The 19,519-nt window shown below is 35.4% G+C and overlaps 1 protein-coding gene across 5 annotated transcripts in view; it reads left to right on the plus strand.

Moving 5' to 3' along the window:
- The window catches only part of ATP11B (ATPase phospholipid transporting 11B (putative)), a 123,033-nt gene that overhangs the window by 35,646 nt on the left and 67,868 nt on the right, over nt 1–19,519 (plus strand). For all 5 annotated transcript variants that reach the window (XM_074298285.1, XM_074298286.1, XM_074298283.1 and 2 more), the window contains 4 exons: nt 5,173–5,262; nt 7,800–7,880; nt 11,945–12,052; nt 12,231–12,359. In XM_074298285.1, coding sequence (XP_074154386.1) covers nt 5,173–5,262; nt 7,800–7,880; nt 11,945–12,052; nt 12,231–12,359 — 408 coding nt within the window. The remainder of the gene's footprint in view (nt 1–5,172; nt 5,263–7,799; nt 7,881–11,944; nt 12,053–12,230; nt 12,360–19,519) is intronic.

The following is a 19,519-nucleotide window of genomic DNA, read 5'->3' on the forward strand; positions in this document are numbered from 1 at the left end:
ATTGATAAATAAAACTGATTAGGTACAGTGCACATAAAATAGTAGAATAGTGTTTGATAAATTCATAGACCCTCATTACTAGGGTAAAGACTCACTATTTTCTAACCTTTTCATTTCTTCCTCTCAACTCTTCCCCCCCCCCCCCCCCCTGCGGCTGGGGTTAAGTGACTTGCCCAGGGTCACACAGCTAGGAAGTGTTAAGTGTCTGAGACCAGATTTCCCTCAACTCTTTTAGCTGAAAAACTTGTCTCATCTTTAACTTAAAAAAATTGAAAACATTCTCCATATACTCCCATTTCCTCCCTCCTCATTTCATATCATTCAGATGTCTTCTGGCACTTTCTCTTCTTTTTTTCCTCATCTCCCATGAAGAAATGGTCCTTCTCTTTACAAAAGCTAATCCATCTACATGCACAACTGAGCCAATTTTATTTCTTCTCCAATCGATTACCCCTTCTGTAGCCCCCTCTTTTCACTAATCTGAAGTATCTATCTACTCATTCCTTCCCTACTTCCAGAAAACATGCTAATGATGCATCTATTTTCTCTCTTTTTTAAAAAAAAATTTCACTTAATAGTATTTTTTCCCCAGTAAAGATAGTTTTCAACATTTATTTTTATAAGATTTTGAGTTTGAAATTTTTCTCCCTCCTTTCACCTCAAAGTACCAAGCATCCTGATATAGGTTATACATATAAAATTATGTTAAATATATTTACATATTAGTCATGTTGTGAAAGAATCAGGAAAAAAGTAAAAAAAAAAAAAAACCCAAGAAATAAAAAACAAATTAAAAAACAGTGAAAATAGTATGCTGTGATCTATATGCACAGTCTCCATAGTTATTTCTCTGAATGTGCATTTTCTGTCACAAGTGTTTTGTAATTGCTTGGGTCACTGGTATTGCTGAATAGAGCTAACATCTAACATAGATGACCATCACACAATATTGTTGTTATTGTGTACAGTGTTCTGGTTCTTCTTACTTTACTTAGCATCAGTTCATGTAAGTCTTCCCAGGTTTTTCTGAAATCTTGCCTATTCATCATTTCTTATGGAACAAGTAGCATTTCATTATATTAATTTACCACAACTCATTCAGCTATTCCAATTGATGGGCATTTCCTTAATTTCCAATTCTTTATCATCACATACACAAAAAAAAGGTGCAATTGATATTTTTGTATGTGTGGATTCTTTTTTTTTTTTTTTTTTTAAGATTTCTTTGGGATACAGATCTTGTAATAGTATTGCTGGATCTATGCATAGTTTTATAGTCCTTTGGACTGTTTTTAAAACCATGAATTTTTTTTTTAATACTGCTTACTGTTTTTTGTTGTTTTTTTTTTTTTTTTTTTAAATTGAATAACCTTCCAAAACTGCCCTGTTGGTGCTTCTTTCTATTGGCCTTCTTTTAGTTCTCATTTTTCCAACTTTTTCATCCCTTTTTAGACCTCCCATATAGCTTCTCTTTTGTTGTTGGTGTTTAAAGTCAGAATTTTAAAATGAAGGAATAAATATGATTCTTAACTTAATGATGCCTTTTCTGATAACTCCATTTGGAAATGTTGGAAAGTTAATTCTCAGAGTAACATATAAGCCCTTCTAAAAGATAAGATATTTGAGAGCAGAGTTTGGCACATTTTTTCTTGTTTTCTTCATTAGTACCTAGACAGTATCTTACATCTGATAGTTCTTTATTGGGGGAGAAGATTATTTGAATAGTTGTTTAATTGTCAGTATTTATAAAAGCATATATAAAGATACTGCAGGACACATTTGTGATAATTGCATATATCCCATCTCATACAAAGTTGTTTGTCCTTCATTCTTGAAGAGGATCATGAAATCAGGGATAATGCCATGGCATGCAAGTGATTGAATTTAAGTGAGAGTGGCCTTATCTCCCAATATGTACAAAAAGATTTCACTGTACCAGCTACAAAAATACACTTACCTTTAAAAACTGACCTGAGATCTTGTTGGTTTTTGGCATTGATCATTTATATGACAAATATGTGTGACTAATCAGTACTGTTCCTTACTACTCTCTTCCAAATTTCTACTTTTCTTCCTGTCCCTGAACTATGACATATAAGTTCATAACTTATATGGTAAAATCAGTTAACTGTCTCCTGGACTTAATTACTTTGGGTTTAGAATGACCAGTATTAATAGCTTACATTTTAAAACATTCCTTCAAATGTAAAATTTGTTGACCTTTGTTTTCTCGTCTGAGATAAATGAGTGATTATATTCATATCACAAAAAAGGAAACTGGGGCTCATAGAGATTAAGTAATATGTCTAGAGTCAAAAAACTAGTACAGATCAGAGGTAGAATTTGAACCCAAGTCTTCCCAGTGCCAAAGCAAATGCTCTGTTCATTGTACCATACTGTCAAAATAGCATTCTTCATCTTATTTTCTCATCAGACCTTTTCCATTTTTGCACCTGATATCAAACTGATAGGTTCCAATTTTTTTCTCACTTTTCACTCTAAATTGCTAATAAATCATGAAAAGTGGACAGAAGGTGAGAAAATGAGTTTCCAAAAATCCTTTCTTGAGAGTCATTGATGACCCCGGCCCCAAAGCTAGTGAGCAGTTTTCAACATTTGCCCTTTGAGGTTCACCATTGCCCCCAGATACTTGCCATGCCTTGGGTTTCAGAGGCAGCGTGTATTCCTGATTCTCTGCCCTCCCAGACTGCTCCTCTGAATCTTCCCCCTTCCTTTTGTCTCCTTTAAAGGGAAATCCTCAAGATTTTTTTCTTAACTTTTTTCCCGTTCTTATCCCTTAGCAATCTTATTTATTCTTGTGGCTTCAGCCAGTAACCTAGGAAGATGACCTCACCAACTGTCTGTAAGATACCTTTCTTTCACTTGATCCCCCTCTGGTACTTGAGACTTCAGGCATTCAAAATTGAACTTACGTAATCTGCTCTCATTTCTGTCTTCACGCCTTTTGTCAGGGAATAACGTTGAGCCACGTTTGAAACATTGCTGCTACCTTTTGTTATTCTCTGTGTCACCTGTCACATCCAGTCTGTTAGTAAGTTGATAGTTTCTGCTACTGTATCTCTTCATAGCCATTCCCTTTTTAAAACAAAAAGTTGAAAAGTTCTTACACAAAGAAAAGAAATGTCATTCAGTCATTTCAGTGGTGCCTGACTCTTTGTGGTCTCTTTTGGGGTTTTCTTGGCAAGGATGCTAGAATGGTTCACTATTTCCTTCTCCAGCTCATTTCATAGATGAGGAAACCAGAGCCACATAGCTAATAAGTGTCAGAGAACAAATTTATACTCTAGTCTTACTGACTCCAGTAAGAGTCAGTGGCTGTGGCTCCAACCACTGTCTACCTAGGGGCCTATAAAGAAATGGGGCTAGAATCTAAAAGAGAGAAAAAATAATTGCTGCAAATCTCTCTGATAAAAGCCTAGTATCCATTGCATGTAGTAAATTGATACTAATCTATGGGAATGAGAGGGAGAAAGGGAATAAGCATTTACTTAATACCTATCATGATCAGCAGTACAGCATTTTACAATTGAGGAAGCTAAGGCAGACATAGGTTAAGTGACTTGCTCAGACACAGAAAGTATCTTGGGTTGAATTTGAATTCGAGTGTTTCTGAACCCAGGCCCAGAACACTATCCATTGCCCTGCCTAATCTTCTCCACTAAAGAAATGATCAAAAGATGTATGACTAGGCAGTTTTCAAGGGACTGAGTAGAAACTATCCACAGCCATGTGAAAAAATGCTGTAAATCACTTAAAAGTTTGACCTCATACCCATCAGACTGGCAGCAGTGACCAAAAAAAAAAAAAAAAAAATGGCAGTTGTTGGATGGGCCAAAGGAAGCTAGGAACACTATTGCCTTGTTGGTGGAGATGTGAATTGCTCCATTTTATAAAACAATTTGGAATTTTGCCAAATAGATATATATATCCTTTGACCAATGAGTGACTCTTCTTCTGGATATATGCTCCAGAGAATCGGAAAAAGAAACACTAAAGTGTTTATAGCAGTTGCTTTGTTGTAGCAAAGAGCTGAAACCAAAGTAGATGCCTATCAGCAAGGGAATGTCTGAATAAGTTATATGAATGAAGAGGAATATGATTGTGCTTCCAGAAGTGAAGAAAGGGGTGAAATCTGAAATCTCAGAGAACTCATATGAACTGACAGAGTGAAGTGGGCAACATCAAAACAATTTGTTCATTGACTGTGACATTGTAAATAAAGTAATTTTGAAATACTTAAAATTTTGATTGCTGTGGTTCGCATTGATCTGGAGAACTGGTGATAAAGCACAATTAACTTCCTCCTGGCAAATAAATGATGGATGAGAAAAAAGTGCACAAATTAATGATTCATTTTCACATATGGCCAATAAATGAATGTTAGTGTTTTCCTTGAGAATGCTTTGTTATAAGGGAGGACTGGGAGGGGGGACTGATAGAGTAACAGTGATATCAAGACAAGATAGAAAAAAGGCACCAGTAAACATTTAAAAATAAATAACAGAAAAAAAACTTGGAAGGATACATAAATAGGCAGGACGATGTTAGAACTCAGCCCTAACATGTATTTAGAAAACTATGTGATAGAAATAAACAATAATATCACATATAATTTTATCTTTCTCTATTCTTGATATAAGAAAATGTTTATATGCTAATACTTTTTAAGTCTATGATAAAAAGCAAAACATTTAAATGCTTCCTTACTCCTTTTGCCTGTTGAATTTTCTGCTCATCTAAAACCCAACTTAAACACTGCTGTCACTTTAAGGAAACCATTGCTTTTTTTCTTCCCCTCAACCTATTTTCCTGACCCCCCTTCATCCTCCCATATACATTTGTACTTATGCTGTTTTGTCTTAAGATTTTCATATATGTAAATAAGCATAGACTTTTAACTATCATGAGGGCAGGTAGTTGTTTTAGTCAAGTTTTTTCTCACTCTGAAATTTGAAGTCTGTTTTTCTGCACTTAAAAAGTATTTTTTGAAGTAGTTTAAAATATACATATCAAAGCTGATTGAAAGCTTTTTAAACTCATTGAAAAGCTAAATAAAACAGGACAGGGCCTGTGGGTTTCATTGGGTTGTGCTCAGCTGACTGCTTTTGGTGTGTTCTGCATAACTCAAATGTATATTTCTTTTTCTTTCAGTATACAGTGTGGAATTTTGTTCCAAAAAATTTATTTGAACAATTCAGAAGAGTAGCAAACTTTTACTTTCTTATTATCTTTTTGGTCCAGGTAAGTTCTCATATAGCTAATCATATTTTACTTGATTATAATATTTAGTAGGATGTTTATTTTTTAAATGAAAAAAAAATTTAAAGAGAGAATTTTGAAAACAATTTATAAAAGAGTAGAGTGGAGAGAGAATCGAAAAAAATAAAGTTTATTTCTAGGTATGCTAAGTTGTGAACTATATTATAATTTGGTTTTAGGAGCCAACTTATCAAACTTGGGATTAATTACATTTTTTTTTATTTGATCAAAAGCACTGATAAAATTGGCAGTGAATTTTTTGACACAGATAGTTCAAAGAGGTACAGAAATGGAGAACAAAAAACAAGTTACTTTTCAAGTACCGATAGCTTATCAGGCAGAAATTTAGACTAGCCTCTTTCAAAATATATAATTTAGAATATAAATACTATAAAATATAATATGTAGCGCATAGTACTTTTCTGACCGTTCATCTGTCATAAAGGTGGCATTGTTTTTGAGAAAAACCTCTTGGCACACAAAATACATAAATATTTGAGCTTACACCTTCATATTTCACAGGAAGGAGTGCCTCTTTATCCCATATTTAAGAAATACAAACAAGCTGACTTTTGGCATTTAGATAATCAGATTGCTAGTTTTAAAGGCATACTTATTCACATGTACATGCCACCAAATCTGCACAGTTAACATTGTTTATTTTTCTAGGAGTGTGACTTTTCTATGTAGTCTCATAATTAGAATCTCTGTTTTGTGTCAGTTGCATTACATTGGTTGATCCATTTTCTATTTTTTCCCCTTTTTTCACTTCTTAGAATGTCTTTGAAGTACAGCAGATAACATTTATATTTGTTGAATAAGCTCTTGAGCTTAGAACTTTTATATTAAAATGTATGCACCTATAAGTGAGATTAGTAGTGACTAACATTCAAATTTTTAAATAATGGTCATTTTGTTTTCTTTGAGCACTTTCTTATCTATTGTCACTTCAAAAAGTAGAACTTGCCAAAATGTTCAGAATTTGTAGTTTTATGTATAATATCATGATTTACATTAGCTGTAAAATTCCAAAAGCTTTTCCTTCTAGGCATTTAAAATAACAAAAAAACCTCACAGATTATTTTAAAGCTTTTAGAAGTATGATGTGTGGAGTTTGTACTGTGATCTTCAGCATACAAAGTAACTTTTTTTTTTTTTTTTTTTTTTAGTTTTCACAGCTAGTTTATACTGATTTATTCATATTCTTACCCATTTTCATTGATTGCCAGTTGTCTGAAGGAATCGGCCTGCCCCCCTCACAGGGTGATGGAGACAATTCTAACTAGCAATCCACAGTTTCTACAGCAACCCTTTTTTTGATCTCTTGAGCCAGTCCTGAAAACTTCGATGGTACAGACCATAAGAAGCTGACACATACTGGCCTTAGTGTCAGGAAAAGTGGTGAATTTAAATCTCACCACTGATACTCACTGCCTATGTGATTATAACTTCTCTGTCCTTCACTTTTCCCATCCATAAAATGGTAATAAACCTGGAATTGAGATTTTATAACTCACATGGATTGTGTGAAGTTAAGATTAATAATGTATACCAAGAACTTTATAAATATTAAAATACTTTACATAAATGGGAGAACTATTATTATTTAAAATGGTAATAATATCCAGATCATATCATATAAATCATAATTGCAGCCCAATTTATGTCTTTTAATACTGCTTTACAAAAAGTTTTCCTTTAACTCAAAGCTAAGTTTTTTCACTAAACTGGAACTTGTGCTCCATTTAGGGATGAAAATTGATGACCTGTTTCTAGCAGCTTAGAAAGTATTCTGTGTTTCTTTTGGAGATCTACAAAGAAATCTCATGTAGTTTGAAAGATTTTTATAATTCTTCCAATAGACTTAGGATGGAAAATGTCATCAAAATGTAGTATTTTCACTCTCCCCTCCCCGCCTCTTTTTTTCTTTTTCTTTTGCTTTCTCATGACTTTTCCCCTTGTAGTCTGATTTTGTTCTTGCCTAGCATGACAAATATGGAAGTATATTTTAAAGTATTGTACATGTATAACCTATACCAGATTGCTGGTTGTGTTGGGGAGGAGGAAATTAATGGAGGAAGGAAAAAAAAAATTTGGAACACAAAATGTTACAAAAATGAATGTTGAAAACTATCTTTACATGTATTTGGAAAATAAAATATTGAAGGGAAAAAAGGTTATAATTTTCTTAGACAAATATCTAGGCACTCCAGTGTACCTCATGGATTGTGAAAACTTAATGAGAATTCAGACCTTTTTTTTTGGGGGGGGGCATTCTCTCAAAAGAAGAGAAATGAGAATATACCTAGCACTGCATATACTGTCTAGACTTGGTTGCTATGATAAATTGTTTTGTTTTTTACTCTTAAAAAATTAGATATAGTTGTTTTCATGAATGGGAAGGGGGAAAGGGGATATATTGTGAAATAATGTAAAAAAATAGTAATAAAAAACTTTTTTTAAAATGTCATTTTAAAAACATTGTAAAATCTTTTTTTTTTTTTCCTAAAAAATTACAGCTTATGATTGATACTCCCACGAGTCCTGTTACTAGTGGACTTCCGTTATTCTTTGTGATAACTGTAACAGCCATAAAGCAGGTATGAATTTGGTTCCCATCATTAATCCTTTTCTCTAGAAGTTATTTGTAAGTCCCTAATTTTTTTCTGTTATATAGTAATTTATAGTGTGGGATTGTGGTAATAATTCGACTAAGAAAGACGTAATATTTATTTTGTTTTTGAAAAGAAAGGTAGTTTGGAATAGTTGCTGAAGAGTGGAGCTCTAATCTAGGAAGACCTAGATTCAAGTGCTCCCTTGAAGTATTCTGATGTGTGATCCTGGTCAAGTCACTTAACCTTACAATTAATTACTCTAGGAACTCTCTTGTAGACTATATTATAAGTTGCTCAGAATCTGTGAGAGAGAGAGAGAGAGAGAGAGAGAGAGAGAGAGAGACAGACAGACAGACACACACACACAGAGACAGAGACAGAGAAAAAGAGCTCTCTTGGCCCCCCTCGAGCATAGACTTCCCTTTGTAGATCCTTAATCCTTTCTTTTTCATCATTGCCCTGCATTGGACAATTTATCTGGACCCAAATTTATTTCTACTCACCTTCCACTTCTACCTTCACTCCTTTCTATTTCATTCCCCAAGGGCAGTCTGTTGTTGTTGTTTTAATTTAGAATTTTATTTTTCCCCAATTATATGTAAAAAAATTTTTAGTATTCTTTTTTTATTTTTAAATTTCATATTCTTTCTCCCACTCATTGAGAAGGCACACAATTTAATGTAGGTTATACATGTGTCTCCATGTGAAACGTTTCCATGTTAGTCATGTTGAGAAAGAAAACATGGGTAATAAGATCATAATTAGTTCTTATTATCCCCACTTGATGAGGAAACAGAGGCTCTCAGAGATTAGATACCTCGTTCATCCTACTGAGTAGTCCTGTGATAGGTCCCTGGCCTGGATCTGCTGCTCCCAGTTGCCCCAAGGACAAGAAGGCTCAAGATCAGGGTCTAATTAGCAACTTAGAGAAAATTAAGAAGGGCCTGCAGTTGACAAGAAACATGTTGCATTGAAAGGCTCTAATCATCAGACTGTGGCTTTATTGGGCACCATTTGAGTGACACTCCATTTTGGTCAGTAGACAGCTATAATTAAGTTATGTGTCTTAAGTTCCATAGGGTCTTCTCGTCTTGTATTAGTATTCCTGCCTCTGCACGGGAAGGTCAATTTCACTGATTGGGAATAAGAGACAATTAAACCCTCCTCATGCCATTCATACTAGTCGCTATTTAAAAGACAAGTGAATATGCTACTTTTGCACGGTCAGGATACTGCAGCCATTAAAGTTATTACTCACTGGGCAAGCAGTGCCTCTAATACTAGTAAATGCTAGAGGTGATGTTTTTGGTAAACAGGCGGGGTTTGTGTTTGCCCAGTTCCTTTTATTCCTTTTAATCTTTCCTTAAATGCACACCTGAGTTGGGCTAACAATAATTGTAATAGAGTGCTAGTGTGTGGATACGGCTATTGTTTGATTAAGTAATAGTAGAGATTGTTTGGAGCATACTAGGGAACTTAGGGCAGTGGAGAAGGCGGGCTGTTCTCCAGCTCTTAAGACCTGGGTTTGACTTCCAGTTCTGGCACCTGCCAGCTGTATCCCTGGCCCATATTCAAGCCAAGAATATGGGCCTTGATTTTCTAAACTGCAAATTGAGGGACATACTTTGATCAACTTCAGTTGAATTCATCAAGTATTCTTTAAACAGAGTTTTTATAAAGTAATTTATAAGTCTTAAAATGATCATAGCCTTCTGTTCTGTCCTGCTCAGTAAGATATAACTTTGCAGAAGAAGTTTGTACTTAAAGTACTGTAAAGTGCTGAGTATCTTCTTGCCTGTGTATCATGAATACTGTCTTCTAGAAGAGAATGCTGATCATGTTGAGCTCTGAGCAATTGCACAAAAAACGAAATTGAATAAATATGAACAAAGAAGAAACGACTGGTTTATGGTAGAGGAGTAATAGCAGAATTAGCGGTCTGTGTATACCCAGTTATTGACTGGTTAGAACAAAGTTAAAATCCAAGTCAAAATAGGAGAACTACGTGAGAGGATGTTGTGGGAAGCAATTGCAGTGGTCTTTATTATCCTTATCTGTTTAAATGAACTGTCTGTGCTGAAAAGTTGGAAAGAGAAAAAGGGAAATCTCTTGATGTGTGTTCTTATTTTTTCATGTTTAACTGATACAGTCGTCACCATAACAAGAAACCAAAAAGAGTCCAGGATGCACTTGATCTCTGCCCAGTAGAGAGAGGACTTGGTATTATCTTCACTAAGAACAATACTAATTTAGATCTTAAACTCATTTGTAAAATATTGAAGATAAGAATATGGCAGAAGGCTATTGTGGCTGTCTTAAGAGCTCAAAGCATATAAGCCCTTTGATCTCAAAAGAGATAAAGAGGTGGATGAGGCGGAGATTCATAGTGTGTGAAAAGAGCTCTAATTTATTATGCCCTACAGCCTTGTTGATAAACATTTTTGCTAGCTTGATCAGTGGGCTTTGCATATGCATGGTATCTGCCAATGGGAGGAGAGTCAATCCAGCAATTCATTAACTCACTCCCAGGCTCTCCCCTTGTCTAGATATCCCTGTTCACAAGCCACTGGCTGTGATCTTCAGGCTCACCTGTTCCTATGGTCATAAATCTATTGCTCCTTTGTTCAACAAGGGCATTTCTGCAATGTGGCAGAAAACTTATTGTGCCCCAAAGGTTGAAGTGGCCTTGGTACTCCCTCTCGGCAAGGTCCCATACCCTAGTAGAAGTCTGAGTAGAAAACTAAGAGTATTATCACCTTATAAAATAGTGAAAGTGAAAGCCCAATGAAGAGAAAGAATGGCTCTTTGGAAAATGGTGATGGGATGATTGGGAGACCAGCCAAAATTCCCACTGGGGGCTTTCCATAGAGCTTCTGTGCTGAAGGCACCACAGTCTTGAAAGCAATGAACAATCACTTCACAAGATATCTCAGAAAGGGCAAAGATACCCAAAGAATGGGGGCAGTGTGGGCATCATGGATTAAGTAATACCTACCAGTAGGCAGTTGATAGAAAATCCATAACTACCCATCTCATTAAAGTCTTTTGTGAGAATAAACTATCCTGCAATAATTAAGAATATCTTAAATGGAACTAGGAAGAAGGAATAGGTAGACATTTACAAACCATTCTCTGTGCAGACCTCATCCTACTATTTAACCTTTTGATTGGAAGGAACAAAACAAGAAGACTTCACTAATCCTTTTGTTTTTAATTACCAAAAAAGTTTTTGAGTTGGTTGGGCAAAATACAGATTTTAAAGGCTTTCATCCAACATGGAGGTTTATGTCAAACAAACTTCCTTAATGCCAGTGATCGAGACCAGGTTGAATTGCCTTCAAGAAATTGCATCACCCCTTTAATGATTCCAAACTAATTCAGGAAAAGCAAAAGCCCTTTTTAATATCAGTAGTCTATTGTTGTAGCATGATTACAAGCATCTTTTATGTGCTAGACACTAGACTTGGAGATACAAAGAAAGGCCTATGTGGTGTCTGCTCTCAAGTTCAGTGTAAAGTGGGGAAAAACACTCAAACTACTGTGTATAGGATAACATAGAAGTGATCTGAGGGGGAGGCACCAGCCTGAATAAGGACCAAAAAAGGCTTTGGCAAAAGGTGGGATTTTATCTGAGAAGCCACTTTAGGAAGGAAGAGAATTCTCAGGGAGTTCAGCCAGTGAAAATGCCCAGAGGCCTGTGACCCCAAGTCACTGAGTAAGGTGTAAAGAACTAGCCTAGGGAAGGGCTCTAAAAGACGAGGACTTTGTAGTGTATTCTGAAAAAAGGAGGGAACAGAGGGAGGGACATGGTCAGAATTGTCCTTTAGGAAGATGAGCTAACAGATCTTGAGGGAGGGAGTTGAGTGGGGGGGAGGGGAGATTTGAAGTAGGCAAAGCAGCTAGCAGCTATTGCAGTATCCCAAGAGAAGGTGGCAAAGGACTTACAGTGGGACAGCCTGGGTTTATGATAAATTTTTGGAACAAAGGAAGAATTGAGAATGTTTAAAAGTTACAAAAACAGTTTAATTTTTCTGCTCTTATATTTACAGGGGTATGAAGACTGGTTACGACACAAATCAGATAATGAAGTCAATGGAGCACCTGTTTATGTTGTTCGTAGTGGTGGCCTTGTGAAAACTAGATCAAAAAACATCCGGGTATGCATCTGGTAATAATAGAAAGCATTAGATTTGGGATGGTTTGACTTAAAATAGTAATCTGCTTCTACCCATGGAAATTCTGTCATACTCTGTTTAAGATATAATGGAACTTTTTAAAAATGTGTTCCTCTGTAATTTAAGACATTTTAATTTTTCAAACCTTTTTTTTTCCTAGGTAGGGGATATTGTCAGAATTGCCAAAGATGAGATTTTTCCTGCTGATTTGGTGCTTCTGTCTTCCGACAGAGTAGATGGTTCATGCCATGTTACAACAGCTAGTCTAGATGGAGAAACTAATCTCAAGGTGTGTAGTTCTAAGTATTTGTGTTGGTTTTATTGAGTAGAATTTAATTTAAGAATTTAGGGATAAGGAACATATTTCCAAATCAAGATACATAGTTTGACAAATGTTTTTCTTTTGTTTTTAAATTACAAATTTATTCATATAAATTTCATTACATTTAGCTTTTCATTTTATAAATATGGAATTCAAGAGTTAGACTGAACTTTTGCTATCATCTAGTCTAATTGTATCTAGTCCAAGTGTCATGAATTGTGTCTCCAAAATTTCCATCAAGTGATCACTCATCTTACTTTTTGAACATCTCCAGTAATGGGAACTTTAGTATGCTTACTTTTTTTATTTGGATCCTTAACCCCTAGTGTAGCATTTCACACCCAGTAGCTTGAATAAATGCTTGTTTGTCAGCTATGCGCTATGTCTAGCACCTTCTAATTGTTCATCAAGAAAAATTTCACACATATAAAAGTAGTGTTGTTGTTGTTTTTTAATAAATGACAGTCCTTTTGGTCTTGATAGTGTTTTACATTAGAAAACTAGGTTTTGTGATACATTTTTAAAAATCATTCCCTAACCCTATTTCTACAATGAAGTCATTGAGTATTATTACTCTGTATGTTGATTTAATTTTTCAGGTCTTATATCTAGTTCTTCATAAGCTCGACACAAAACATGGTAATGCTTTTGCAAATACTTATCATAAGCATAATAATATGAGATATTAAATGTCCCACAGAATATTTATTGTTTCTTTTAATTGAACAATAAAACTAACTCTACCAGCTTATTTGGTTTTCCAAGGGCAACATGTGAGCCTTTCTTCTTTCCACTTGGTTTTGTTTATATCAAGAATGTCAAGATTGTTTCTCTGAAACAGCGTCTGCCATTTAATTATTGGACAAATATCTCACAAATAGAATACTAATAGTTAAATTAATACTTATGTACTGTCTAAAAACTATATGTTTTTAGTAGCTTTATTTCCTTTTCTGATACTGCTATCTTAGATGTAGAAAAGGGTTACATAGGAATGTGGAAAGGAAAGGTCTTTTTATATTTTTTCTTTGAGTCTTGGTTTATATTACTTAAGATCTGATATGGCTGATTTAATGGTGATGAGCCCCTCATTAAGTCTGTCCCTAGAAAGTATGTATAATTTGTTGCCTGGACCTTTAACTAAGTTTCTAAAATCAGCAGATAGAACACTTCCAAACTTGTACTTTACTTGGATAGCCTTTAAGAACCCAGGGTTTCCTCCATGTCACAGACAGGTAGTATTTGAATGGCACTTGAATCTGTAAGGTCTAATTTGTCTTTTTGCAGTAAGATCTCTTGGTTTTCTTGATTGTTACTCATATTTTGTACATTTGTGTATGGATATCACAAGCCATGGGTTTAATTACTAGGTCCTTCATAGATTTTATTTCTTGTGAATTCTGAGTGTCTCTACTATATACAGATAGTAAATTTGTTATTGATATGGGAATTATTTTGGAAACAGCTGTGGGCTTTCAGACTGACTGAGCAAGGTTCAAAATTGATACTGAATTAGAGAAAAGATAAAACTACAAAGATAGTCATAGACAATAAAAATAGCTCCTCCTTGACCTACTTAAATAAACATACAGATAATAGATAGGTGATCCCAGTATTTACTTAACACCTTAAGGTTTGCAAAGCACTTTATAAGTGCTTATTTTGTCCTCCCAAGAATCCTGAGAGATTGGAGCTATTTATCTCCATTTTACATATGTAGAAACAAAGGTGGAAGGTCATATTGCTAATAAGTATCTGAAGCTGGATTTGACATTAGCTCTTCCAGACTACAATTCCACTACTCTAGCTTCCAAACTACCAACATTAAAATAAGATGCTGTTACTGCTGCCATTATTATAAAAATAAGATGATTGCTTCAGTGAGGAAACCACAAAATTCCCAAATCACTTCAGCCATCTAAGACTTGCCAAGCAAAGATATGTTACATTCAAGAGCAACAATAGTTTTTAGGATATAAGACCACTTAGAAAAAGTAGAGGAAGGGGCAGCTAGGTGGTGCAGTGGATAGAGCACCAGCCTTGAATTCACGAGGACCCGGGTTCAAATGTTGTCTCAGACACTTGACACTTCCTAGCTGTGTGACCCTAGGCAAGTCACTTAACCCCAGCCTCGGGGGTGGGGGGGGGGGGAAGTAGAGGAAGAAGAAAAGATGTTGAATGGGATCCATTTCAAAAACAGTTTAAAGCACCAAGTAAGCCTGAATGAGTAAGCTTGCCTAGAGATCCAGATGAATGAGAGCGTTCTGAGAATTTGTAAATCAAATCAGAAAAATAACACACAAGTATATGAAATGGAGCAACGCTACCATCACATTTGAAACGTGAACACTTCAGTTTCTGGTATGCTGTAAGAAATAAAAGTGGGAACCACACTTCAAACAATGAATTGTACAGTACTGTGTAATTGTGTATTGTGTAATTGTGTAAACTCATTTGTAAAAAGTCCTGGAGGCAAATAGTGGAAGACTTGAACAGTATAGAAGGAATGTCTTAGAGAAAGAATGAGGATTCAGTTAGCCTAAATTATCCTCAGCATTTAAGGGTGAAAAGAGGAGGAGAATGAATAGATAAAAATGGAAGGATTTCTAGAACATACTCTTTTCTCTGTCAGTGATAATGAAACCACTACATTTGGACTTTTAATATCATGTCCCAAGTATGCTGCAGAAGGATGTAGAAAACTAGCATCAAACAAAACAAAGATGGTAAGATGACCAGATAATGTTACAAAAAATCAACTTAATAGTATTTTCAGATAAGAAACAACTGGTTAGGTTAGCATTGTGAGTTGTTTCTGAATCATCTGTCTCTACCATCAGACCAATAACTTTCCATACTAAAGATTTTAACCAGTGCCAAATTGAAGATAAGGCAGCACCTGCTTTATTTAAACTGTTAATGCTTAAAATGGGAAATGAATAAAAGAATGGACTCGGGCTATCGTTTCTTCCGATAGTTGCATTGAAGTAAACAATCATTACAATGAGGAAGAGAGATTAGAAGCCCTCATCCTGCAAACACTCAAGTTTTGCAAAATGGAAGAAGAGGCAGCCAACAATGATGCAACCTTGGAGGATAAATTTATTTGTAAAATTGCAGTAGGGAGAAGGGCTGTTCATAGTGAGCAGCACAAAAGGGAGAAAGTGAGTTGGGACAAAATCTGTGCTAGTGAAAGGACAAGAAGTCAATTAATCTAGATTATCCTAAGAGCATTTAAGGATGAATAGACAAAAAAGGGAAAAGATGTGGAAAGCTTTCTAAGACCAACCCTTTTCTTGGTCAGTGGCAGAGAGACCACTACATTTCAAGCCCAGCAGTGTGTTTCTTTCTTGAAGTAATGAGTATTCTGTTTTCCCATGACCCTAGACACAACCCAGACTGGGGATCTGCAAGTGGCAGTGTTCCCAAAGGGTGTGATCAAGAGCAAAACTGTGCCCAGTTTGGGGCTGAAAAACATGCTTGTGAGCTTGTCCCTGGCAATTCACTCTGGGAGACATTGGTGGGACTTGGCCAGACTTGCCTAGCTGGGAAGTTTTGCAACTTTAGAGAGGCACAAGTGCAAGCTTCTCATCCAGGGTTCTGGCCTGGTGTGGGCTGCCACTGGCCCATTGCCTCTTGTTTGCTCCTTGTTTCTTGCTCTCTTCACAGCTTAGGGCACATGATTGCTTTTCTCCATGATTCCTGGGAGCAGCTTTCCTCCTCCATTGCCCTCGGATCTCTTATCCAAAACTAGTTAGGGAACTTGTTCCTCCTCTCTACTAGTCCAGGGAGCTCCCATGTCCTCTTTCTGCCCAGAGGCCCAATATCCATCCTCTTACTCTATCCGTGGGTGCTGAAATTCTACATGCTGCATGGTCCTGACCAGACCAACATCTTGTCTGTGTCTCCCTATGCCAACTAGATTTGGAAAACAATTCACTGTGATATTTTTACTTGGATTTCCTGACTAGACTTGGTCCAATGCATTGTCTAGATCTTTGTGGAGAGCAGTTATGATGGAAGAGCTGGACTACTAATCTTGCTACTCGTGACCAGCCTTACTCTTAATAGTTGATATTTCCTTAGTGTTTTAAGGTTTGTAGCATATTTTGTTTAACCCATTTCATCTAAACAATACTTCAAGTGTTTTCCCCATTTTACAGGAAAACATGAAGCTTACAGATTGTGACTTTTATACATTGAGATCAGAAGCCAGGTCTTTGCTTACTGAAAGTTTTCTTTTCACTGTTCTTCTGCTCTAAAGGAGCTTGGATTCCATGGGGAGAAATGTACAAATACAGATAATTATAAACTCTATGAAAAGTATGTAATATATTATAAGAAATTATGTTTCTTATATGTTTTAATAATGTTAATTTTTTTCTTTTCAATTTCTTTTTTTTATTATTAATTATAGTTTTTATTTACCAGATATATGCATGGGTAATTTTACAGCATTGACAATTGCCAAACCTTTTGTTCCAATTTTTCCCTCCTTCCCCCCCCCCCAGATGGCAGGTTGACCAATACATGTTAAATATGTTAAAGTATAAGTTAAATACAATATATGTATACATGTCCAAACAGTTGTTTTGCTGTATAAAAAGAATTGGACTTTGAAATAGTGTACAATTAGCCTGTGAAGGAAATAAAAATGCAGGTGGACAAAAATTGAAGGATTGAGAATTCTATATAGTGGTTCACAGTCATTTCTCAGAGTTCTTTTGCTGCATGTAGCTGGTTCAGCTCATTACTGCTTTATTGGAACTGATTTGGTTCATCTCATTGTTGAAGATGGCCACATCTGTCAGAATTAATCATCATATAGTATTGTTGTTGAAGTATATAATGATCTCTTGGTCCTGCTCATTTCACTCAGCAACAGTTCATGTAAGTCTCTCCAGGCCTTTCTGAAATCATCCTGCTGGTCATTTCTTACAGAACAATAATATTCCATAATATTCATATACCACAATTTATTCAGCCATTCTCCAATTGATGGGCATCCAGTTTCCAGTTTCTGGCCACTACAAAGAGGACTGCCATAAATATTCTTGCACATACAGGTCTCTTTCTCTTCTTTAAAATCTCTTTGGGATATAAGCCCAGCAGTACTGGACTGCTAGGTCAAAGGGTATGTACAGTTTGATAACTTTTTGAGCATAATATGTTAATAATTATGTTGTAGTCTGCTTAGACCTATTTTGCTTTCTTAAAATATCTTGTGGTCACTTGTAGTTTGGTTTCAAGATCATGATGTTCCACAATAGACAGCCATATAGCATGTTGACTTTAAAAGGGAGAGGGGCAATGTCAGATCAGTGTGGGATCATTGAAGGCTATGTAATTATAGAAATATGAGTCTGAATAATAGTTTTTTCCTGATCTTCCTTCATTTTTTATCTGCAGTGTCTTAGCTATATTTCCATATATATACACATCCAAGTGTTTGGCAAAATCTGTACCTTGAGGTTTTTTTTTGTTGTTGTTGTTTTGGTTGTTCACTTTGTTTTTCACATGTAGATTTCTACTTGAATAAGAGTAGATTTTATGGAAAGAGGACATAGTATTTCAGGGCTTTTTGCCTTCAGCACTTCATATGCCATGAACATATTTCTAAAGATTTTCATTAGTTATTGAGTACTGCAGAGATTATATCTCATTTTTTTTGTTTTTTTAACATGATTGCTGAAAAATGGGATTTCAATTCACATTTGCAATATTAACAGATATTATTGTTGTTATTAGTTATAAATAATATTCAACTTTTGTTTATTCCTACTTGCTTCTGTCCCTTATTTTTGAGCCACGACCTTCAGAACATAACTGTAGAGTTCTCCTTCTTTGCTTCTTCTTTTAGAATCTCCCTCCGTTTCTTTTGCAATTATAGACTCTCTGCCATTTAACCTCTTGCTAAATATAATTTAGCAGAATGTTATGATCTGAAATGGAATGTCCATTTAAGTGGACAGTTTCCTAGCTTTAAATTTCTTGAGTTCTCCAGTTGATCAATGATGGACAGAAACAACTACACCCAGAGAAGGAACACTGGGAAGTGAATGTAAATTGTTAACATTACTGTCTATCTACCCAGGTTACTTACACCTTCGGAATCTAATACTTAACGTGCAACAAGAAAATTGGATTTACACACATGTATTGTATCTAGGTTATACTGTAACACATTTAATATGTACGGGATTGCTTGTCATCTAGGGGAGGGAGTAGAGGGAGGGAGGGGATAATTTGGAAAAATGATTACAAGGGATAATGTTATAAAAAAAATTACTCACGCATATATACTGTCAAAAAATTTTATAATAAAGTGACTTTGTTTTCAATTTAAAAAAATAAATAAATAAATTTCTTGAGTTCTTTTGTGTTATATTTACAACATAGCTTTTATATAAATTTTTTCTTAGTTCATTGAAATGATTGCTGTTCATTAAAAGTAGAACTAGGTTTTATTTGACCTCTACCTTAGTTCATGATAAATTAAGATTTTCCCTTGTAAGTTTAGAATCATTTCAGATATTATACTATTAATGTAGAATTAAAGATACATTGGGGGGCAGCTAGGTGGAGCAGTGGATAGAGCACCAGCCTTGAAGTCAGGAGGATCTGAGTTCAAATTTGGCCTCAGATACTTCCTAGCTGTGTGACCCTGGGCAAGTCACTTAACCCCAATTGCCTCAGGGGGAAAAAATCCTTAAAAAAAAAAAAAAAAAAAAAAAAAAACATTGGGCGCTAGGTGTCACAGTGGTGGGTGAAATCAGGAAGACTCATATTCCTGAATTCAGATCTGCCCTCAGACACTTACATGCTGTGTGACACTGGGCATGTCTCTTCACCCTGTTTGCCTCATTTTCCTGATCTATAAATGAGCTGGATAAGGAAATGGCAAACATTCCAATATCTCAATCAAGAAAACCCCAAATGGAGTCACAAAGAGTTGGATTTGACTTAAAATGATTGATTAACAGTAAACAGATACTTTTAAATATAGTGTAAGTATGAAGAGCATTCAACTGGAATTTAAGAGACCCAAGATCTTCCTACCTTCTCTAGCTGTGTTTACTTCCGGCAGGTACCTCTTGGAAGCTGTTTTTTGACCCCTAAAATGAAGA

Source organism: Sminthopsis crassicaudata, chromosome 3 (genome assembly GCF_048593235.1).
Source record: "Sminthopsis crassicaudata isolate SCR6 chromosome 3, ASM4859323v1, whole genome shotgun sequence".
Lineage (NCBI taxonomy): Eukaryota > Metazoa > Chordata > Mammalia > Dasyuromorphia > Dasyuridae > Sminthopsis > Sminthopsis crassicaudata.